The sequence below is a fragment of the Microsporum canis genome, genomic scaffold, assembly GCF_000151145.1.
Source record: "Microsporum canis CBS 113480 supercont1.7 genomic scaffold, whole genome shotgun sequence".
Lineage (NCBI taxonomy): Eukaryota > Fungi > Ascomycota > Eurotiomycetes > Onygenales > Arthrodermataceae > Microsporum > Microsporum canis.
In genome coordinates this window covers 1,499,920-1,522,145 of record NW_003299163.1, presented here as the reverse complement: position 1 = coordinate 1,522,145, position 22,226 = coordinate 1,499,920, and the positions used below count along the sequence as shown (strand labels likewise).

Below are 22,226 nucleotides of genomic sequence, written 5' to 3'. Positions count from 1 at the left end.
ACAGTATATCAGATAGAAATAATCTCTCAATTCTGTGATATGGAGAGTCGAGTCCAGTTCGTTGTTTGGAGCCCCGCGATGTTGTTATACAAGGACATCTTCGATTACGTCATATACAGGATTCTGAATAGAGGTCAGGATGATTGATATACGACAAGCAGCTTCAGGTAAAGCTTGGGTTTAATACATCTATTTCTATCAATACAAGCTCCAGAACCCAAAGAAAAGAAAGTGGTATATGCCTAATGTCCGCTCCAAACTCCGTCTACTGCAAAGGGGTAATAAGAGACAAGCACTGACAGGAAAAGCAAAACAGCAAGCAATATACTCGACAATACGAGTCGAAGAGTGTAAAAAAATCACCGAAGAAGATACCGCTGCTATCATCAATTTTTTCGGCGCGGTTTCTGTACAAATGGTAAGACGGACCTCACATTTACAACCGTGTTGAAGTGGCTCTTCTTTGGGTCAAAAAATGCCTTTGTGTAGACATTGCACTGTCCCCTGGGCCCATTCAACGAAATCATGCCTTCGATGATGAAGACGCCAGGAGGTGGTGTCTCATACCGGCCTGGTGATCGCCCAAGTAGGAATAAGAATAACCCGGCCGCAGCTCGGAAATCAGTATTGCTATCCTTCCGTCTATATTCGCCCTTTGAAGTCTCATCATGTATGATAAGTGGTTGGAAAGGACTGCGCTTAGCATCTGCTTTGCTTTCGGCAGTGGGAAAGTTATATGCCGAGGCGTTCCCGATGTCTCCAGGCACCTTGGATATGAGAGGCATGGTTAATGGGTAAGGAACTCTGACTTTTTCTTCTTTCTGACCTTGATCCTCAGATTGGCCGCTCTTCTCGGAACGTAGCCTTTTTAGATAGTTTTCGACTCTAGTACGTTTTATTAGAAAGTAGAAATGGACTGCGCGTGCGGCTGCCATCGTGACCCGGAATGGTTCAAGGACATTCCATATCCGGTCCCCTTGTTCTACTGGTAGGGAATGGGACGTCCATTTTACCCCGTTCTCGGACCATTCAAACCTATAAGAGCAGTAAGTAGATATTTCAGACTTAAGATGCCTAGTAGGCTTACCCGGATCGCACATATGTCGGCGGTGCTCTGTATGGAAACTCATGGTTTAACCAGCTACATCTCACTTTGAGAGGTGCTCCCACTCGCGAGACAATACGAAAATCACGGGCTAGTGCTTCCGATACCTCAATTGCAAGTTGCCCTAGATGTCACGTTAGTCTCATCCATTGCCAAATGCTGAGCACCAGTCTGCGTCTCCCAGTTGGCGTACCTTTAAGTGCTTCTAATGACTTCTTGTCCTTAGAAATTTTGATAAACGTTTGCCATTCAGGGTCAAGTCCGGAGTAGAACTCCCCTTCTACGAGGCGGGGCAGTCCAAGTGGAATGAACAACGGATCATCGTCATCTTCCTCGGTACCATCCTCTTCCTTGTCGGTGCCTGATGATTTAACCGCTTTCTGTGCCTTCTTTGTTTCTTTCTCCCTCCTGAACTCTTCTTCTAAAGCATCATAGTCTACCTTATCAAAGGGTCTTAGGGCGACCTCTGACCAAACGAATGTTGCTATGCCGTAAGCTGCGATCGTCCATAATGCTCGTCTAAATGTGGTCAATAACCATTAGCCTGCGTCCATTATTAAAAATTTGTATAGCACTCCAAGCTCGAATGTATGAAATGAACGAACCGAAACCAGAGTTGCCTTAGTCTCACACGTTGTATTTGTATTAATCCAGATGGTTGGTGGTAAATCGAGCGTCGTATCCGAAAGAATGTCAACGGACGACGGGAAAAACCTGTCGCCCTAAAGTGTAGACTCATTTGACCAGGCGGCTTACTTTTTTATTTATATTCGAAAAAGCATTCTGAAGATCTGGAGATCGGTCTTGATTGACTCGCCGCGCCGATTTGCGCCCGTTCGAAAGGGGGAACACCAAACAAACCGCCTCGGATCGCTAGCAGGCTGAGCACGGAGAAGGATAGGGTATCTACAGGAATACAGCAAAAGAAGGATCCAAGTCCTAGCAAAAGGATCGAGGAAAAGTTGTTGAGATCTCAATCTTGTCACTTTTTCTGAAATTTCCAAGTCGGCGATATAAACCGGATGCTTAGTCAGTGATGATTCAGCAGAGATAATGAGTAATGTACTGGTTAACAAAGAGATTTCGCTGACAAGCCTTCAATTTTTGGAATGTTCGTCTCATTTCTTCCGATCTCAGACAAAGATAGTCAAAGAGACTGCTATATAACAGATAAAAAGAATCATGCGAATTCGCAACGCTCACTCCTTTTTTCACTCTTTGTTCTCTCGGAATTCATGTCGCTTCATTCTCGCCTCCCTCCTTTGCTACCTTCTCCTTATTCAATACTGCCGAACTTATAACTATCGCGACCCAACTTCCGCCTTCTTCAATGCCAACAAGGGTTATGAACCTATATACTCCGGGTTCAGGGCATCCAAGGCCACTGACTTTATCCGGCACATCGAGGCAGCCGTCAGCTCTCAGAATACCACTACCTTCAACTCCGCAAGAGCCGGAAATGCAAGTCTCTGTGTCGGTATTGCCTCCATTGCTCGGAAGGATGTGAGCTATATTGAAGCAACAGTTGGGTCTTTACTTATGGATTTAAGCCCGCAAGAGCGTGAAGATATCCACCTGATCCTATTTATACCCCATGTAGATCCGACGATTCATCCGTCTTTTAAAAGTAATTGGATATCGGCTATGTCAGATAGGGTTCTACTCTATAATGTCACCCAAGACCAGCTTGATCATCTCAAGCGGCTAGAAGAAGAGGGTGGTTTATTCAGGGAGAAGGGTTTATTTGATTATGTATATTTGCTCAAGGCTTGTCAAGCCATGGGAGCACCGCATGTTATAATGGTAGAAGATGATGTTCTTGCGATGGATGGCTGGTACCATCGAACCAAAGAGGCCTTGATAGATGCAGAAAGGCAGACTAAACAGTTAGGGACTTCAAACTGTAAGTATTGCTTGCTTACATCTAAATCATGTTATCTAATCCTTTGAGAGTAGATCTATACCTTCGGCTATTTTATACCCAAGGCCTTTTAGGATGGAATAACGAAGAATGGCTTATATATCTTATCTCCTCCATGGCTGTTATTGCAGCTCTCTGGGGTATACTTGTTACTGCCCGGTGGTACATCCCCCGTTTAAGCAAGCAACTCTCAAATAAGGTCATCTTGCTTATCTGTCTTGTCCATGGGCCCATCTGCATTTTGCTCTTTTTTGCCTCAGGCCGTTTGTCAATGCTACCAACTCAGCCTGGAGTTCACCAAATGCCACGTTTTGGATGTTGCTCCCAAGCTCTCGTGTTTCCACATGACCGTGTTGCGGATGTGATATCTTGGTATGAGACGAAGAAAATTGGATTTGCAGATTCTCTCCTAGAGGAATATGCCAATCGCAATAACGAGATTAGGTGGGCACTAACTCCGAGTGTTTTCCAACATATTGGCGTCAAGAGCTCGAAGCAAGATGGCTCCGGCGATAATGCTGCGAAAGTGATTTGGAACTCTGAGTTTGAATTGAATGACCCGATTGCACTGCAAGTTGAACATAACGTCGCTACCCAGGCCGCGAACACTATGATGTGACGCATATATCGTTCTGAGAATCTGAATAGCTAATTATTACTACCATCACCTGAGAGATTTGTGGTCATATATCCTCACTATTATACGTTCCAAAGAAGGCCCGATATGAAAACTACCATCGATATACCGGAAATACTACCAACATCCTCTCTCCATAATAACAGTTAACGCTGGCTCTGGATTGGCTAAAAACGACCTAAAATCCATCGAACGAGGCGCACACAAACTTTCCAGTTTACCGCGAAGGTTTGGTCGCGCGCGCTTGATGGCTTGGCACGGGAGCAAGGTTGGAACCCTAAGAAGCCGAACTCCCAATGATTTCAACCTAGCAGTTATTTCTAGCTGTCAACACTTTCTCATTATAAATATTTATCAGGTTTTGGTGCGCTCCTAATCAAATGGCAATTAACTAGTTAACCTGATAACTGGTTAGTTATCTGGACAATACCCTATTAGATTAGAGTTGCTATCTAGGATTCAAAAGGACAACAGCAGCATCCATTGATTAGCTTTAATGCCTAAGGTACATATGTTCTGACGGAAACCAGAGCTGGTTCAGTAATGGATGTACCCTATTAATATCCAAGGCGGCCTTGCTATCTCTCTTTATCCACATTTTCTCGGCTGCGATCTTTGGCTTCCCATGTTCTGAATCGACGGTGGCTACGGCCAATTGCTATACCAAGGTTAGCCGGGCAACGAAAATAGTGAAAGATGCAAATATATCCCATCGTTTATCGATTGATTCCACTTTCTTAGGTGTGGTAGATACCCCATCTGACGCGCTGTTCACCAGTCGTCACCTTCTCGCACGGCATGTCGCCCTCAGTTCCAACTTTGCCGTACCACTGGAACCTATTTATCGATGCATTGCTCAGGGCACGTTTTTCCACCGATCGATTCTTTCGACCGTTAACTATATAACTGCCTGACTACTTGAGTGTTAGGCTATTGTGAAACGATAGCCACTGTAAGCTATTTTTTGATTTTCTCTCCCCATGGCTATACTCTCGTTTGGTAGATATTTGAACGCAAACGGACTCCATCTGGCCAGTTCCATTTCTGCTGCTAAAGATAGAACCCCGCAGGGTTTTCTTTGCTAGGGACTAAACATTTACATCTTGACTGCAGTAGCTCAGTAGAGTGGATCGTGGGTAACAACTGGGCGGGAACAACTTATTATATTAATATATCTTATACCCTCATATTGCAACTGGCGCCAGGCGAGATATCCGTTACGTGATAGTCTCTAAGCCGACTTTCGTCTTTCTTTCGTACTTACTCTTCATCTTCCCAGTGATTGATATCAACCATTTTTCCGACCTTAATGAAATTGCCAGAGCTTACGAGGTAGATGGACAGATCAAAGAGGTTGTTTAGCCCTCGAGAAGGTTGCTAAAGTATGGCAGATTATATGGTTGACTATTTACATTGACTTCATCACAGCATACACTCGCAACAGTCCTATCCCGCCAGCATCCCAGGAACGTCAAAGGGTGAGCCCGAGTTCTGCGGTGACGCCCTTCCCATCTTGTCCGCAGACCGATTCGTAACCACTGTGTATAGCGTCCTTTTGTGACTGGCTCGTCACTTCTCTTAGTCCATGCAGCTCGAACAACAAGACGGCCCGACAGACCAAAGTGCCAATCAGAAACCGGGCTATAATAGGAACTACGTCACCTAAGCTGATGAAGATCTGGCTTGACAAAGCCACAGTGCTGAATATAAATACAACGGCGGAAGCAATATCTGTCCAGAACTGCACGGCAATAGATAGAAGCCCTTTATCTACCTTCGTTAGGAGCAATGGATTGCCCAAGGCGCAAGGCACAAACTCACTCTTTACAGCCCGTAGCCATGACTTCTGTTTTTCGAAGTCCGCGGTCTCTTCTGATGGTTTGTACCGCAGCTTTAAGCGCCAAAAGCTAAGAAGATGAACGGGAATAAGGAGCAAAAGCCAGAGACAGGGTGTGTAGGTCTCCGATATGGTCCCACTATCCACCGCAATTGCCGAGACGGAAATGGACCAGTAGGCCAGCTGGTATACCTGATAGAACACATTAGCAGCGGCGGCGGCGGCAATGAGGTACTCAGACACGGATATTAAGAGCCAGGCCCATCTGGCCTGAGGGAGAACGTGGGAGCGGATACGGAAGTCGATCGTGCGTCGCAAGGACTCGGCAGGATTAGCCAGCGGCCCTCCCGTGCTGACTGATGGCATGGCGATACCGAGCAGGAAAGCGAGCAGAGGTCGGCGGCTGGCGAGAACGCTCACCTCCACTACCGTCGGGCCAAAGGTCTGCAGCATAGTCGGAAGAAGACCGAGAATCACGGAAGTTATACCCATCTCGGTCTTTCGAAACTCCTCCATTCCGTCGAGTAGGCAGTTGGCCAGCTGGTAGGACAGTACCCTTTCGCCATTGGAGGGATCGAAGTACTTGTCGCGCTGTTCCTGGCATTCATTGTCGATGATATTCAGCAAGTAGCCGTTCCATGCCGGGAAGAACTTTCGAAATTGACTTGTTGATCGAGCTGCGGCTGGCGCTGCGACTGACAGCAGTATAAGCGCAGTTATTGTCGAGATTTTTGGACGCATTGCCGATACCGATCCTTTTGTAATGTCGAGTGAGGTGAGTGGAGATCAGAAGGTTCAAATTCACAAAGCTCTGCTGGACTCGGCGGCTGGTTTAATAAACAGATTGATAGATTTGTTTATGGGAGCGAAGAAGGAGTAAGGTATTTCTCCCAAAACGCCTTGACTCCAACAAGCGAGCTTCTGGCCGCGAAATAACTGGAGTCCCATATTGACAAGAAGGCTATTTCTCGTATTATGAAATCCAGTTGTGAGTAGCCAAGGAGCAGGCTTGATCCTACAAAATTCTAGTTTCGAGCCTCTCCTTCACTTTCCACTCAGCCAGTCGGCTTCTCGAGTGGAATATATAACTGCTTCAGAAACCTTTGCCAAAGGCCTTTCCACACTAGGGCCAGAAGTGCCTATGATGCGTTTTGGTGGGAATCTTGTACACTTCTTGGGCAAGGTGAACTTTTGATGAATTGAAGAGACGAGGCTGAAGCGGGTCATGTACGTTGGCATTTTCTGTCCACAAGCTATCAATTCGACCCCAGTTCTCGGCCCGCAGCGTTGAGTTAGCTTACATAGTATGCTCAGATATCATTGGGCACCCCTGCAGCCAGGCCAGCCACACGGGAAGGGAGAAGCATACCCATGACGGGAACAACGTTTATAAATACAATCTAACATAAAAACATATATACGGGGAAATAGCTACGGCTTCATACTAGTAGGTATGTTTAAATGTAGCATTTGATCTCTTAAACAATGTAAGAGAGCTCCCCAATGTTATATAAAAAGGAACTTCAATATTTCCTTATTTTCATTTTACTTTTGTCTCATCATTCTCACTCCAATATCCCTTCCCCCCTTTGAGGAAGATCTTGCTTCTTGCTGAACGTGAGCGATATAGCTCTCGTTGTTTTCTCCCGATCTCGCTCGACGCAGCCTTTTCATCTTTCCTACAGAACGGATTAAAGGGTTGGGAAAAGATATCCCATGCCAGTAGCCTATCGTGGTCCCACATCACGTACGCCCACTTCCTAAGAGGAATTTGGTTTCCAGCTTGAACCATTATTTGTGGATCTACATTAGGATTACCCCAATGCCATGCCTCGTAAGGCCCAGGGTCGCAGTCGCACGACGCGGACGCATTGATAAGCCACAGTAGTTCTTCCTCTGGTATGTTGTCGAAGGGTTCAGGCCAATCCAGGTTTGCATCATAGACAATGCCCTGCCATAGAAACGAACATTCATTTTGTAGGCCGCAGTCAATGAGAGGAAGGCGTTCTTCGTAAGATTGAGCATGGGCTATCTTGTAGACATAGTTAAGGCCCCGTCGAAGCTGAGAGCCCGTTAGAATAAATATCGTGGAGAGTGCGAAGGGTAGGACAGGGATCTAACATAGCCTTGAATATTTGAATTGTTGTATGAAAAACCATATTCGTATTCTCTCGAAAACTCGCCCCAGTAAACATCATATTCGACAAAGTAGTTATATGCTGCAACATATGTGAGCGAGTATGTCACCAACTGGAAGTATGTCCGTCTTACCGGGGATACACGTTCTGAATAGATATTCATGAGCACATGCAAACTGCTCCCTTTCCCAGACAGCAAGCCGTGACCAAAACAGTTCGTATTTCTCCTCTGAATCAAAGAGAAGGCGGGTGGCCCTCTGGTCAACATCGAAGAGATTACAGTAAAGCTCGAATCGATAAAGCGCTCTCTGGAAACGCAGGCGCTCCGTTGGTGACGGGGGTTTATATATGTTTGATTTCCCTGAAGCCTTATGCGAGTCTTTTTTAATGCTTAGAGCTCTAGTCGCAAAATCGCAGGCGAAGAACTGAATAATCTTGTGAAATCGACTGGCAGCCAAGGCCTCCTGAACCGTCCACTGGAAATGCTTCTGCTGCCCCCGCTCATCAAAGTAATGCGTGATTAACTCAAGAGTGAACTTCTTGTCCCGCTTGATTCCGGGGCGGGACGAACCCGTAACGATCCAAGCTTCATGAATTAGCTGTGGGGAAAGCTCGTTTTGAAGGACTCTATGGAGAATACTGCTTTGGGTATCTTGAAACGCGGCTTGCAGAGTATGGCAGCTTTGGGTTAACGCAAGGAGGGAGGGGATGTCCGTGGCGCTTTTGAGAACCAGCTGTTGCAACTCGACTGGAAATGCAAGTAGTCCGGTGGTTTTGTGAGCCTTGGGGGAAGTCATGGCCAATCGAGCCTTGCTATTGAACCGCTATTTCTGTGCAAAACGATGTAGAGAGCTCTGCCCAGGTATATCCAAGCCTAGGCTCGCCTGACTATAACGGAGATTGGAACGATAGTTAAGTAATTCGAGCCTGGGGAAGAGGGGGGAATAGAACAGAATAAAAAGCGACAGTCGTCAAGCTGTAAGTAAGGCAGCAGATAGCGCTCCCTTTTTATATTACAATGTTTACCCGCCGGATTTCGTGCTGGCGCCTAGGGTATGTGGTATGCACTTCAACCATCCCTTGGAACAAGTTATGGTACCCACCACGCTATGCGCGAGCAGGGTGGCTGTAAGGTCAATCAAAATCTGCACCTATGCGGAACCCGTGGAGATTTGAAGGGCGTATCCGCTTAGGAGGAGAGATTGTTGCGTGAAGAGCTCAAGCTGACGGGCGGCATCAAAGACAGTGAAGATGGAAATTCGATATCACGGGTGCAGTTAATCTTTTAGTAGGCAAATCTCTGCTGCGCCGTTGTACCTGGAGGAGGCTTTGTTCTGATTCGGCTTCTACTCAGTACTGCGTGGCTGGTGTCATATCTGCGGTTGACAGCCTCGACGCTGCGGGCGAGCCGTGGCACGACGGTTATGGCGGGCTGTGCTACGATATGCCTGCACGGCTGTCAGCATATCCATGGATAATAGTGAATCCAAGCATCTTTATTGTCATCAGAGTAGTCCTGATATAAAGTAGTCCTTGTATAAGTTGTAAACGTAGTAAGGACAGACTTTCTCTGGTATGCACCATCACGTGATACAACGTTTTATTAATAAGCCATTGAATGACTAAAATATCCTGACTAAGCGGCGAGTAACATGCAAGTCGAAGACGAAGAAGCAAAGACGACAAGACCAACATCCGTCACCCTCGCTCGACACAGTCGTCGATATAAACGATCCGGCAGATGAAATAGCTTCTTCTCTGCCTGATTTTAAGCCCCCCTTGACGTTTTTTGGCTGCGGAGGATAGTTGGAAAACGACTGTGATTGCCGCCATCGATACCAGGCAAGCTCCTCCCTAGACACACGGCCTAGAGCTACCGCCATCAGGATGAAGAACGTCTTCTCTAGCCTGGCGGTGGTGCTGTCCGCGTTTACAGCTACATCCTTTGGCCAAGACTATTTGGTCCATATGATCGAAGACCGCGCGGGCGTGAACTCTTGGAAACCAAAGGCCGGTGATAGTCGAGGACGGAGTCCAGATATCGCGAAGCTGCTGTTAGAACGGAGACTAGGGTGGCCTGAATCGTCGGCCTTGGTTGGAAAAGTGGATGATGAGACTATACGGGAATTGAATCTCTTTGGCGGCCAGCAGGCATTGCCTTTTACTGATACCGACAGAGAGCAAGCATACAAGTTGCTGTTGATCTTAGAAGGAGTAGACTCTGAAGAAAGTGAGTTGGATAGCTCATTATGATCAAACTCGATGGTTTTTGGATAACTAATTAAAACGATGGGTCAGTTAAAATGCTGGAGACGGAATCACCACGCGATTTTGCCATTTCAAACCCTCCACCGTTCTACTTAGACGATTCAATATTGTCTTCTTTCATGTCAGAGAGCTCACAGGACGATCGTAGCCCGAATGTCTGTCTATATGGTGAAGAGGAACCCTCATGCACTGGATTCATTGCTCTGAGAAGCCGGGTAAGCCAGCAATCGAACCGTGATTTGATACTATAACCGCAAACTAACTTATATCCAGAGCTCTGGTGCTTGTCCCCAGGATGCCCAACTTTACTCCGAGATCCCAGACTGTACCTCAGGCTCGGCCAAGCTTCAAAGATTCATCGATCAAGCTATCGACGGCTCATCTGCATATAAACACACTTCTATCGTCGTCCGCCTACGAGCCTCCGTAAGTAGATAGCTCGATTACGGTATTTCTCACCACGTATTCTAACAAACCACGTTACCAGGAAACTCCCCTTCTTCAGAACGGAGAACTTGGCTCTCTCTTCAAGGCCCTTGCCACTCTCAGCTCTGATTCCAACGTGGAATCCACTGTCATCACTGTTCCCTATGATACTTACACCAAGAACAAGGGACAGAAGCGCTCTCCCGCAGACAAAGCTAAGCCGAAGGTGCATAAAGTGCGTTCCCCCAGCGCTAACCAGGCCGCCCGTGCCGATGCCACTTCAGCATCCACGGCCATACCTGCCAACCCCACTGCACCATTCCACCTTCCTGTATGCTATACCAAGAACGAAACCTGCACTGAGCGTACAAACAGCTGCTCAGGCCACGGATCATGCTACCTGAAACGGACTTCAACAAAGAATTCAACGTCATCTAGCCATGAAAACGATTGCTATGCTTGTAAATGTCACCGTACCGTGGTCTCCACCAACAAAGATGGCAAGACAAAGACTGTTCAGTGGGGAGGCCCTGACTGCTCCAAGAGAGACGTTAGTATGCAGTTCTGGCTTATTGGTGGTCTGAGCCTGCTGCTTGTTTTGGGAGTTGGGTACGGAATTGGAATGTTGTTTAGCATTGGAGAAGAGGAGTTGCCCGGTGTGCTGAGCGCGGGTGTTGCACCGCCCAAACAGAAGTGATGGAGTGGAGATTCCATCATCGTGTTAGTGTTTGCTTATATAAATATTGCAGCTTATGTACGTGCGGGTTATTAATTTGCTTGTATAGTACTTTCCTATCCGTCTGCTATTCGGCTGAATCTTATATAGTTATATCCTACTCCATAACAACCCCAACTATGGCTCCACCCTTATTTAGGGCGGATATCAATATTCACTTTACAGCTCTACTATTAACGTTTCGTGAGTAAAGGCAAAAATCTAAAACTAGAAAGTCATGCAAGTTTATATTTTTCATGTACAATGTAGAGTAGCTTATTCCTGCTTCTTGTTCACATTAGATAGATAAGCTACTACTGGATATCAATAGAATACAAATTCCAGAACATGCGAATCAACTAATCAATCAAGAACCGTTTACACCTCATAGAAAAACAAATGCAGCGCCCGCAAGGAAATACTTGAAATATTCGGCAACCAGACCAGGAAAGGCGTAGAGTTAAAACAGGCGCAATGAAGACCAATAGTATGATGCAGCTAAAGGAGGAGGGGGTGTGTGTATGGGGGTATCAAGGAGCGTAAATCAGCAAGGGAAACTGAACATCAAGCAGAACATAAATCAAGCAAGTATATTGTTAATATAAAACAGCTTCGTAAAACTGAGAAATATCAGTACTGCTCGATATCGCGAGGGGATAAGTGGCGAAAAAAGGAAATAGTATATTGTGTGAGGCAAGTATGTAAAATGTATCCTCTAGTGAGGCTAGAGTGATCGTCCGTTAGTTAACCGTAGAGTTTGGGTGGTTCGGATATGGGGATATGACGGTAGAAAGCTGGATGGTCGTTATTCGTTCGATTGATAGGTGGGTTTTGTGGTGGTAAAGGGTCGTGTATGTGTCGTGTAGGAGGGTAAAAATGAGAGTCGGATACATGAGTTCGTATGATACAGCGGCGATGAACATAAGTTGTCCAAGCCGAGGAGTTTATCTTGCTGTCTGAGTGCCAGATTCCAGTTGCCTCGGCGTGGGAGGATCAGCTATCACTGAAGAGGCATTCGCATCGCCCTGCTGAGAGCCGTTGGATCTATTCCTCCCAAATGCAGGGATATTCAAACGTGGTAGACGAGTTCTCCATCCTTGAGAATGTGGTTGGGTGCCATCCCCAGAATTGTTGACATTTGCGTTATCCCCGGCGATACGAAGGCCTCGATCTCTGGCAGATCTGTTGTTGTCCTCTCCCGGTAGAATCGGCATGAATCTTCCGGCCAGAACCATTCTAGAGGCAAACGGCGGCATCCGGGCAGTTTGATAAGGCGTTTCAGCCTCGGTCGCTCCAGCGCTGTTAGAACCGTGGTGCCTCCTCCCGCGTTCCCGACGGTCCTCTTCTTGGGTCTCACCCTCAGGCCGTGGCTTGGGAGTGAAGTAGTCTGCCTTACAAAGCGGGCAGCAAGCACGGCGGCTGGTAAGCCAAGGGTCAACACAAGAGGCATGGAATGCATGGCCACAAGTTAGGCCACGCACGTCGTCGTCATCTTCAATCATATCAAGACAGATAGCACATGAGTCGCCCGGATTAGCGATGAGATCTGTGGTCATAGCATGGGATATGTGGTCGTCATGGTCGTCATCATCGTGTTCCTGGAGGTGAGAGTCGGTATGTTTAAGACTATGATTATCGCTAGATAAACGTTGGATTGCGTTAGGCTTGGTAGGAGATTGTACAGTAGTAGATTTTTCCGCTGGAATGTGAGCCGGGGCGGGTACTTGGATGTCGGTTGATTTCCGGCCTAAGGTGCTGTCAGGGCTCATTGCACCTGAACATTCTGCGCGATCTGTCGTGGTCGTTACTGCGTGAGATGTATCGATGGTTCCAGATTCCTGTTGGCCTCCTTGCCGGCTTGTATGTGTCTCTATGTTGTTGTCGATGCCACCTGCAGTAGGCAGGCCTGCTTCAGCCCTTGAAGCACGCCAGCTCTTGTACTTTGTGATGGGAAATCGACTGTTGACATCTTCCATCGACATGAGTTTTTTCTCCCTTCTTCTACGATGGGTGCGTGGGACATTGACCATATCGATAGGGTCACCGTTCTCGTCATTTCGAGCCTGGCGGTGCCGCTGGTTATACCGGAAGCAGTATTTCACGCCCACGATGATCCTGTCCATCGGTTAGATATTGATTCAAACGAGTGTAAATGGTAGAAAAGAGAGCGAGTGATGTAAGGAGCGTGGTGAAATGTACCATAGATTAGTGAAGACGACTCCAAAACCGAGTGCGACAAAGAAGAGCAACGGCGAGTTATTGGAACTCGAATCGCCACCTCCACCGGGTGTAGGCGACGGCGAAGCGGTAGCCATGGTTGTAAGCACAACGGATATGGGAGGCCGTTGTGTAGCAGCGCAAGAACAACCAAACGAGTTCGATCGACGCCGTCGGTCAGTCGGTCAGGAAAATGAACAGACAGACCAGCGAACGAATATGTAGAAAAAACGATCAAAGACTCAAGCCGTCTGCAAAACCAGATGTTCAAGCGCAAGCATGAACGTAAACCGCACCAGCGTCCCAGGAAACGATTTGATACGGCGCAGAGCGGGTCTTGACGGAAAGAGGAGTCAAGACCAAATCTACTGGCCTTGAGCGCTCTAAAAAGTCTGAAGGCTGCAAGCCCGCAAGGATAAAGGGGGGGGGTTGTTAGTATTTACCCTCAGCCACTGGAGTGTAGGGCGATTATGTTTTGTGAGAGGCCCAAATGGAGGCTGGCCGTAATGCAATTAATGCAATTCTCCAATTCGATGCTGCAAGCCAACTGGCCTTAAAAAAGATCGCCAGCAGCCTTTTCGAGGGCGTTGAGGGCGAAACAAGCCGATCTTGGCGGATTCTTCATCGATCGAACTGTGCTGATGGTGTGGAGTAGTGAAGAATATGGAGATGAAGAGGAAAGGCCCAGGCAGGTTGAAAGAAATATATGAACCCGGACGGACAGTCCCAGGAATAAGAGGCAAAAAAAATAAAGATAAAAATAAAAAAGAACAGCAAAGACCAGCTTCAATGGACAAGAACGTCTTTTTGCCTTGCTTTTCCCCTGTCTTGTCTGGCTCCTTCGACCATAAATTTTCGTCAGGCTTGCGCCTCAGAGCGTGGGAAAAGTGAGACGCCAACGTAATATCTGCCGGTCCGGGTGGAGAAGCACGCAGCACACTAGCTGGCACTTGCGATTGAATCAAGGGTCAGGACAAGCCTGCAGCAAGTCGTCCCGTCTTAATACGTCCCCTGTCTCTCGCTTGTTCCCTCGCAAATTCGTTTGTCTTGTCTTGTCCTCTTGCTGTCTTGTCGATGAAGGTCTTGATCTCTGCAGTATCAGGTCCTTGAGCGTCCAGTACGACAAAGGCCTTCCTGTAACTACGCGACTGAGCGTTTCTTTTTTTTCCTTTTCCTTTTTTTTTTCGGCCGTCTTGATCGCCGTCAGCGCCTCCTCCGGGCTTTTCTTAACAGCGCTGGTGGCGCACTCGGATGCCTCTTTTGGTTGTGACTTTAGCCCTGCAGAGCCATCGGGGTTCTAAGTAGCGTAAGTATCCCAGTCGTATATCCCCCGCGTTTCAAGGTATTTTGGGCCTCGTTGTTACTCCGAATTTCGTTTGCTGCTGTGCCAGGAGAAGATAGCCGCCAGCCAAGGGCTGTCTGGCCCTGTGTGTCTTCCTCCTCGCTGTCGTGTTAGTCTTCGCTTCTTCTCTTCTCATACAAAAATGTACCAAAAGTACAAGTGAAGTTCAAACATTTAAAAAAAAGGGGGAAGAAGTACCGTCACGTGACTCTAGGTTAGTTTTTTCTATCAAACAATTAAAATCCGTCGTCATCTGCGATCTCGATCTCGATCATCGACAGATATCGACATCTAATCGACAAGGGCTCTTGGGGTAATGTTGGATAAATCCTGAGCCCCGGGATCTTCCCGTCTCCCGAAGATATAGCCATGAACTGTGGTTGTTGATGTGCGGGTACATCTGCCGAACAACGGATAAGCTACGAACTTCACGATGAACTATGGACTTCCAGCCCTTCGTCATCGGTCATAGAGCGGAAAGAAAGGATCTCTGGCGGGGGTATGGAGTACCCTGTCCACAGATCTATCAGTCCAGGCAGCTCCAGAGGGCGGCTCCATCGCACCAAAAAAAGTCTTTATATATTCTCAAACACAGACAATACGAAGGGCATCCCTGATATATGATATTACCATATACAACTCAAATACCCCTTTTTCCCAGCCGCTCAACGGTCATGATGACAGCTTTATCCTGCTATGCATCCGACTTGGTCGGATATCATGTCCAAACAAGAAGAATCGCCATCGCATCTTCCATCACGACGCCACCGTATTTACGGTTAGGGCGATCTAGTAGTCTAACTATTAGTCGTTTAACTAGTAGATATCGCGTCAGTGCTACTGGTGGACTTCGCTTAAGCCGAGTCTTTTCTGAAATGGTTCCCAGGAATACGGGATCCCCTAACAAACCGAGGCTCCGGCAGATGTGTCGCCGCTTGCTCATCTATATAAATAAATGGGCTCGACCGTCTTTACTGTCTCGTTAAATATTAAGCCACCATTAACGAACCGCTTTTCGTGCTTTCTTATTCTCATCCTTGCCAACATGCGTGTCGCCAGCGCTGTAGTTGCCATGTTCCTGGGCCTTTGTGCCACAGCCGTTGCTGGTGAAGAACCAAAAGTATGTGTTTACATAGTATCTGGCTATCAGACCGATCACTTCTCCCCATTCTTGGGTGGCATTCTTATTGACACTGGGGTATTAGGTCATTGGCTATTTCCAATCTCCCAATGGCGCGCAATCTCCATTCCCAGTGACCGTCCATGACGGCGAGTGTGAGGACTTCCACGACTCTTGGGTTATGTATGCTCATTCCTCACTCACCACAACATGAGTCGCGTATTAAACTAACCGGCTTGTTCTAGGTCTGCGGATCTCCCCAAAGGCTATGACTGTGTCTTCTATTCGTACGTCGACTCTTGGGCTTGTTCTAAATCTATCATCCATTTCATCCTGCCCGAGTATTCTCTGTAACTAATCGATTGTTCTAGTCAACTTCACTGCCAGGGAAGAGAGACGGAACACTTCACAGAGAATGTTTCCAGGTTCAAATTCGAAGTCCGCAGCTTCCTATGCAAGCCTGTGTCTGACCCCAAGCCAACCCAGCCTGAACCTACCCAACCTACCCCCACGCCTACTCCCACGCCCACTCCTACGCCCTCTTCGTAGGCTAGTTCTGGGTTGAAGGCAGACATATTGCAGGGGAACCGGGCGGGCTAAGTGCACTATAATATAATTGCTTCCCTGTAATAGTTTCAGAACAAACTTTGAAATGTCGGATATAGAGTAGGGAGGCTATTTCTACGTTGATCACGAATCTTGGAGATACAGAATATAAATATACATACTTGTACATACACCATTGACGCATAAAGCTCAAACCACTAGGTATCGGTAATTTCTCCATATGACATTATTCTATTGCCAAGTTGATTGATCTCTGATTGGGATGAGAGAGAATCCACTCTCCCTAGAGATCATCGGTGTTCGCGGCCAAAGGTAGATTTTATACGAATCTTTTTGTTGGTTGTGCGCGGCTGGCGCTTAATTTATCCGACATCTCAACTAATAGCCAAACTCGATTGATACAAAATTCACCAGTTACCATTTCTACTACCCATACCACGCATTTAATTCAAAGTCGGTTCGATATGAGCGCACAACAGCCTTCTACTCCTGCAGGGGGAAACCATAACCCGATCGTGTTTTTCGACATTACCCTCGGAGGTGCTTAGATCCAGACGCATAACTATATCCTAGCATTAATTACTTACACGATATCTAGGTGAACCGCTTGGACGTATTAAAATAGAACTCTTCTCCAATGTTGTGCCTCGAACAGCTGAGAATTTCAGACAATTCTGTACCGGCGAGACGAAGAATGCCCGTGGCCGGCCACAGGGTTATAAGGGCTGTAAGTTCCACCGAGTGGTAAGTCTCCAACTTTTTTATTTATGAACCAAGTATTCCTGCCTTACGGTAAATGCTAATCCGTATATAGATTAAAGATTTCATGATCCAAGGAGGAGATTTCATCAATGGCGACGGGTCTGGCCGAACATGTATCTACGGAACAGCCTCGTTCGCAGATGAAAACTTCAATCTCACCCATGACGGGCCGGGAGTGCTTAGCATGGCTGTACGTGTTTATTTCCTTATACCCCAGTTAATTTTTTCTTCATACCATCCATTCTAACCGGAACTTGTTTCCCGGTGAAGAATTCGGGCCCGAACACCAATGGCTGCCAGTTCTTCATAACTACCACCGCCACTCCATTCCTCAACAACAAACATGTCGTCTTTGGCCGCGTAATAGATGGTATGGATATTGTGCGTATGATAGAGAATACGCGCACTACAAGGGATAAGCCGAACCAGGATGTTGTAATTGCGCAGTGCGGAGAGATGTGATGGAGAAGGTGATAATTAGGCCCAAATTAGATCATTGGCCAATATTCGTATTTTCCTCAAGATTCACTAAAAATAGGCTAAATACGCAGTAACAGGAGCTGTGGCTGCAGTTGGGGAACAATTAATAGGATCATATGGTCTCCTTAGCTCTACGAACTATTTGTACAACGTGGTGCAGTTCTCGGTCACGCATAAGCATTTTAAGCGTTGGGCGTTAAGGGCGGCCCGTTGCTGTACTCCTAAAAAGCATGCTTGTCACTCCTTATCTACAATATGGTTAAATGCTTAGTTATGTCACCTAAGGTTTTTTGTTTTAAATAAACAAGGCATCAAATCTATGATGTGTTATCTTGATATACTATATGAACCCTCCCGCCGATGATATGATATACCCTTTTCGAAGAAGTTTAAAACAAATGCAAGAAAAAGGAAAGATGCAAATAAGTTAACGAAGGGTCAACAGGGGATGGAACTCGTATCAGAGTTTAAATTTCTCAAGATACTTTGTGGCTTCATCCAGGGCTTCGTCGACTTTGTTAACTTCGGTACCGTTGCCGATCGCGACGGGTGCCTTGCCTCCTGCTTTGCCTCCTACAATGCCAGATACGGCACTAGCCCACTCGTTAGCCGATGCCCCTTTGGCGGTGAGGTCCTATTATATATTAGTCGCAAGTATAAGAATGTAGATAGGATGTACTGTGCAGAACATACCGGAGTAACGTAACATCCATGGGCAACCTTGGATGTATCGGCGGCGAAGACGTATAGCGCCTTGCCGCTTAACTTCGATTTGACATGAGCCAAAGATTCGCTAATCGCCTTCTGATTGGCAGAGATTGGTAGTTTGATAACCAACGACTGGCTGTCCTTGTTCTGCTCAAAGTAGGAGGAGATAGCATCAATGGCAGTTTTCACCTCAGCCTTCTGAGCTGCCTTCTGAGCATCCGTGATTTTCTTATGGATCTGAGTGAACTGGTTGCGGTACTTGGCCTTCTCAACAGCGGAGATAGTGAGCTGGTTGAGGTCAACTTGTAGACTCTTAACTTCAGCATCTCTCTCAGGGCCCGCGGCCATCTTTTCGAAGCGGTTAAGACGTTCGCCAAACTCGCGAGCGACACGCTGGACCTCATGTGCCTCTTCGCCTGTCACAGCGATGATGCGACGAATTCCTTTGGCAATTCCACTTTCTTCAAGAATGACAAGGTCCTTGATGTCGCCGGTCTTCTGGACGTGGGTGCCACCGCAGAATTCGATACTGACACCCTCCCAGCGGGGGTCTTTGACGTTTTTTAGAATCTCATCAAGTTCAACACCGACGGATACCACACGTACGGGGTCGGGGTATGTTTCTCCAAATACGGCACGAACGCCGGTGATTTCACGGGCAGTCGCGAGAGGTACTTCCTGTGAGTAGACGGCACAGTTCTGACGGATGTAATCGGTAGACTTGGCTTCAATCTTCTCTAAGTCACTGTCTGAGACGGCAGATTTGTGCGAGAAGTCGAAACGCAGCTTCTCAGCTGCAACAAGGGAGCCCTTCTGGTCGATGCCATCCCCTAGGACCTCCCTGAGAGCAAAATTGAGAATGTGAGTGCCAGTATGGTTATTCCTAATTGGCCATCGGCGTAGTTCATCGTACTCTGCAATGACAGAGTCGTTGACAGAGAAGTTACCGTACTTGATAAAGCCGGTATGCAGAACATAACCACCGTACATCTGGACGTTTTGGACATCCAGCTCAGCCTGACCATCGATGATGATCTTTCCGGTATCGTACTCTTGCCCGCCTTGTTCGGCATAGAAATTGGTCTTATCGAGAATGATGCCGATCTGTTCATTGGCAGGAATATCCTTTGTTGAGTCAATAACCTCCTTTCCGTGGCAGATGGCCTTGATATTGGCAACGATATTTCCCTTTCCGAACTTGGCGTCATCGTTGGTCTTTGGTACGCCGTTCTTCTCAAGAGTGCTCAAAGTGTGAACGGTCAGTTTGAGGAGATCTGATGCAGTTTTGGCTTGACCTTTACTGGCCTCCTTGGCCTTAAGACGAGCTTCTTCGAATTCGGCGTCGTCGATGGTCAGCTGCCGCTCCTCCGCCATCAGTCGAGTAAGGTCAACGGGGAATCCAAAGGTATCATAGAGTCGCCAAACGTCAGCGCCATGAAGCTTCCCAGCACCGGCTTCCAACGCTTGTTGAGCGTAATACTCAAACTGACGCTCACCGCGATCAAGGGTTTTGGCAAAGGATACTTCTTCCTCGTCCAGAATCTCCATGACATCGTTTTGTTTTCTTTTGATTTCCGGGAACATGTCACCCATCTGCTCTACGAGAGCAGGGACAAGTTTGGAAAAGAAGCTGCCAATCTCGACCTTTAGGTATTTCCTGGCATAACGCACACCTCTTCGGAGCACGCGACGAACAACATAACCCCGTCCTTCGTTGTTAGGAGCTGCTCCGTCGGTAATTGCGAAGGTGAGTGTTCTTAGATGATCAGCAACGACTCGGTAGGCGGTATCTATTCCATCAGTATCCTCAGCACCGAATTTGCCGGTATACCGCCGGGCACCTGTGATATTCTGGATGGCAGTAAAGAGTGGAGTGAAGACGTCGGTGTCATAGTTCGACGACTTGTCCTGCAGAATCGACACCAGTCTCTCATAACCCAGACCAGTGTCAATGTGCTTGTTTGGGAGTGGCCGCAGGGACCTATCCGGCTCACGGTTATATTGTATAAAAACGTTGTTCCAGATCTCCAGAACGTCCGGATCGTCCTGATTGACGAGATGGGCGGCATTTCGACCTCCGATTCTGTCATAATGGATTTCACTGCAAGGCCCACACGGTCCCTGGTCTCCCATCTCCCAAAAGTTATCTTTCATGTCACCGGTGAGGATATGGTCGTCTTTAACTCCGACGCTCCGCCATATGTCCCTTGCTTCTATATCAGGGCCAACGCCGGCTCCCTCGTTTCCTTCAAAATAGGTAACATAGAGTCTCTCAGGATCTAAACCGTAAACTTTGGTGAGAAGCTCCCAGGAAAATTGGATGGCCTCCTTTTTGAAGTAATCGCCAAAACTCCAGTTGCCCAACATCTCAAAAAAGGTCTATGAAGGATTTTTTTCGTCAGCTCCAGCCGTCTACTCTTGAACAGAGTCCAACTCACATGGTGATAACTGTCTTTTCCAACATCATCGAGATCCTATAGACCGGTTAGACTCCCTCATATAGGGCATTTCTACAATGGCGGGGTCGTACATTATGTTTCCCTCCAGCACGTATACACTGCAAAAAGGAGCAAGGTTAGCGTTTAGACCATAAGCAACAGAGCCGTATCCAGTAGAAGACCGACCTTCTGCGAGTTATGCGCACGCTTTAACTGTGCAAAATCTGAATTGGGGTCAATGGTGCCTAAGAATATGCTCTTATACTGATTCATCCCCGCGTTGGCGAAAAGCAGTGTGGGATCCGACAACGGGACAACCGAGGAGGAGGGCACTGAGAGACAAGTCAGCTAGCAGTCCAATACTGAGGACAGATAGGATGTAATATATGTAGGTATCAAAAGATATAATCATACCAAAGGTATGGCCGTTCTTCTTGAAGTAGTCCAGGAACGTATCACGCACGCGCAACGCCGGCCATTCCACCGTCTCCTGGCCCGCGGGCGGTTGAGAAGTAGTCGAAGCAGCCATCCTGAGCGACGTCCAGCGATATGAACTGCGAGAAGTGCGGTTGTTGCAGCGAGGAAGAAAAGTCGAGCTTGCGGCCGTCCTGAGTGAGCGAGTCACACCCAAGAGTGGATTAGCAAACCTTGCGCCCATCCAAACGTTTTCTCCGTTCCAGTTTCTCTCGCTTTCGTTCTTCTTCTTCGCAGCAGCCCCAAGACAAAGCTATATATATAACGATGTCTCTTGTGATGTCTCTGTGATGTACGATCGATGGCGCCAGCAGCGGCGGGGAGAGTCGAAAAACGTCGAGGGAAGAGAGCTGCGGACGAGGAGCTCGACGGGGAGAGACGACTGAGGAAGAAGTTCGACCGGCTACGACTTGGTATGCCTTGAAGCTGTTTCTCTCTGCCTCTTCTATTGTCGGTTGACAGGATAGAAGGACGGGCTTTTTGTCCTTTGCAAGGAAGAATGAAAAAGTTGATAAAAGCTTGAGGCTAACTTCTTGGTGGATTATACAGAGAAATTATCCGATAGTCTGTCTGGGACAACAGCAGCAGCAGCAACAGAAGCTCCAGTGCGGACAGACGGACGTGAGACGGCCGGCTCGTCGAGAGATGCGTTCTCCGGCGTCAGTAATGGCGATGGCATGCAGGTTGACGAGACAAAAACACGAGTATACATCACAGATCTAGAAGAGGAGATCGCCGAGATAGAGGCAGAAGAGAGGAGACAGACCTTCAAATTCATGCCTGGGATGGAAAAGAAGCTGATGTCGGTCCCCGAGTCGGTTCTTACGCATAAACCAAAGCCTGAGGAGAGGAACAACGAGCTGGTGCTCTATCGTGTGCCGGCATCGTTGGGCATACCGACTGAGCAGGACAGTGTTCGAGCAGCGATGACAGATGCGAGAGAGAGAGCCAGAGAAAGGATGACTGAGGCCTACGGTGGACAGGCGGAGGGCACACCGGCCGTATCTGTCGATGGTGAACAATCACCGGTCTACGATTCGGATCCCATGGAGATCGATGATAGCTAGACTT

At 47.5% G+C, this 22,226-nt stretch overlaps 11 protein-coding genes across 11 annotated transcripts; 5 read left to right on the top strand and 6 right to left on the bottom strand.

The window, feature by feature from the left end:
• Positions 1-386: 386 nt before the first annotated feature.
• MCYG_07765 (conserved hypothetical protein) lies at positions 387-1,844 on the bottom strand (the record flags this gene model as incomplete). The annotated part of the gene is made up of 4 exons (XM_002843936.1): positions 387-1,035; positions 1,088-1,229; positions 1,299-1,624; positions 1,711-1,844. 4 exons carry the CDS (start codon positions 1,842-1,844, stop codon positions 387-389), a joined length of 1,251 nt encoding a protein of 416 aa, XP_002843982.1.
• Positions 1,845-2,287: 443 nt separating this feature from the next.
• On the top strand, positions 2,288-3,645 carry MCYG_07764 (uncharacterized protein; the record flags this gene model as incomplete). The annotated part of the gene is made up of 2 exons (XM_002843935.1): positions 2,288-3,008; positions 3,062-3,645. 2 exons carry the CDS (start codon positions 2,288-2,290, stop codon positions 3,643-3,645), a joined length of 1,305 nt encoding a protein of 434 aa, XP_002843981.1.
• Positions 3,646-4,039: 394 nt separating this feature from the next.
• On the bottom strand, positions 4,040-4,705 carry MCYG_07763 (uncharacterized protein; the record flags this gene model as incomplete). Its single annotated transcript, XM_002843934.1, has 4 exons — positions 4,040-4,054; positions 4,217-4,308; positions 4,418-4,561; positions 4,654-4,705. 4 exons carry the CDS (start codon positions 4,703-4,705, stop codon positions 4,040-4,042), a joined length of 303 nt encoding a protein of 100 aa, XP_002843980.1.
• Positions 4,706-5,134: 429 nt separating this feature from the next.
• On the bottom strand, positions 5,135-6,241 carry MCYG_07762 (conserved hypothetical protein; the record flags this gene model as incomplete). The annotated part of the gene is made up of 2 exons (XM_002843933.1): positions 5,135-5,433; positions 5,485-6,241. The coding sequence occupies 2 exons, from the start codon at positions 6,239-6,241 to the stop codon at positions 5,135-5,137; spliced, it is 1,056 nt and encodes a 351-aa protein (XP_002843979.1).
• Positions 6,242-7,040: 799 nt separating this feature from the next.
• Positions 7,041-8,435, bottom strand: MCYG_07761 (conserved hypothetical protein; the record flags this gene model as incomplete). The annotated part of the gene is made up of 3 exons (XM_002843932.1): positions 7,041-7,562; positions 7,622-7,719; positions 7,772-8,435. 3 exons carry the CDS (start codon positions 8,433-8,435, stop codon positions 7,041-7,043), a joined length of 1,284 nt encoding a protein of 427 aa, XP_002843978.1.
• A 1,090-nt stretch (positions 8,436-9,525) lies between these two features.
• On the top strand, positions 9,526-11,410 carry MCYG_07760 (conserved hypothetical protein; the record flags this gene model as incomplete). The annotated part of the gene is made up of 5 exons (XM_002843931.1): positions 9,526-9,868; positions 9,937-10,121; positions 10,394-10,988; positions 11,159-11,251; positions 11,379-11,410. The coding sequence occupies 5 exons, from the start codon at positions 9,526-9,528 to the stop codon at positions 11,408-11,410; spliced, it is 1,248 nt and encodes a 415-aa protein (XP_002843977.1).
• Positions 11,411-11,991: 581 nt separating this feature from the next.
• Positions 11,992-13,362, bottom strand: MCYG_07759 (RING-8 protein; the record flags this gene model as incomplete). The annotated part of the gene is made up of 2 exons (XM_002843930.1): positions 11,992-13,162; positions 13,247-13,362. 2 exons carry the CDS (start codon positions 13,360-13,362, stop codon positions 11,992-11,994), a joined length of 1,287 nt encoding a protein of 428 aa, XP_002843976.1.
• A 2,289-nt stretch (positions 13,363-15,651) lies between these two features.
• On the top strand, positions 15,652-16,275 carry MCYG_07758 (uncharacterized protein; the record flags this gene model as incomplete). The annotated part of the gene is made up of 4 exons (XM_002843929.1): positions 15,652-15,726; positions 15,812-15,909; positions 15,972-16,013; positions 16,098-16,275. 4 exons carry the CDS (start codon positions 15,652-15,654, stop codon positions 16,273-16,275), a joined length of 393 nt encoding a protein of 130 aa, XP_002843975.1.
• A 482-nt stretch (positions 16,276-16,757) lies between these two features.
• MCYG_07757 (peptidyl-prolyl cis-trans isomerase H) lies at positions 16,758-17,517 on the top strand (the record flags this gene model as incomplete). Its single annotated transcript, XM_002843928.1, has 4 exons — positions 16,758-16,833; positions 16,892-17,037; positions 17,108-17,245; positions 17,326-17,517. The coding sequence occupies 4 exons, from the start codon at positions 16,758-16,760 to the stop codon at positions 17,515-17,517; spliced, it is 552 nt and encodes a 183-aa protein (XP_002843974.1).
• A 478-nt stretch (positions 17,518-17,995) lies between these two features.
• Positions 17,996-21,210, bottom strand: MCYG_07756 (alanyl-tRNA synthetase; the record flags this gene model as incomplete). Its single annotated transcript, XM_002843927.1, has 6 exons — positions 17,996-18,169; positions 18,229-20,622; positions 20,682-20,717; positions 20,774-20,800; positions 20,868-21,013; positions 21,096-21,210. The coding sequence occupies 6 exons, from the start codon at positions 21,208-21,210 to the stop codon at positions 17,996-17,998; spliced, it is 2,892 nt and encodes a 963-aa protein (XP_002843973.1).
• Positions 21,211-21,421: 211 nt separating this feature from the next.
• On the top strand, positions 21,422-22,222 carry MCYG_07755 (conserved hypothetical protein; the record flags this gene model as incomplete). Its single annotated transcript, XM_002843926.1, has 2 exons — positions 21,422-21,568; positions 21,705-22,222. The coding sequence occupies 2 exons, from the start codon at positions 21,457-21,459 to the stop codon at positions 22,220-22,222; spliced, it is 630 nt and encodes a 209-aa protein (XP_002843972.1).
• Positions 22,223-22,226: the final 4 nt, after the last annotated feature.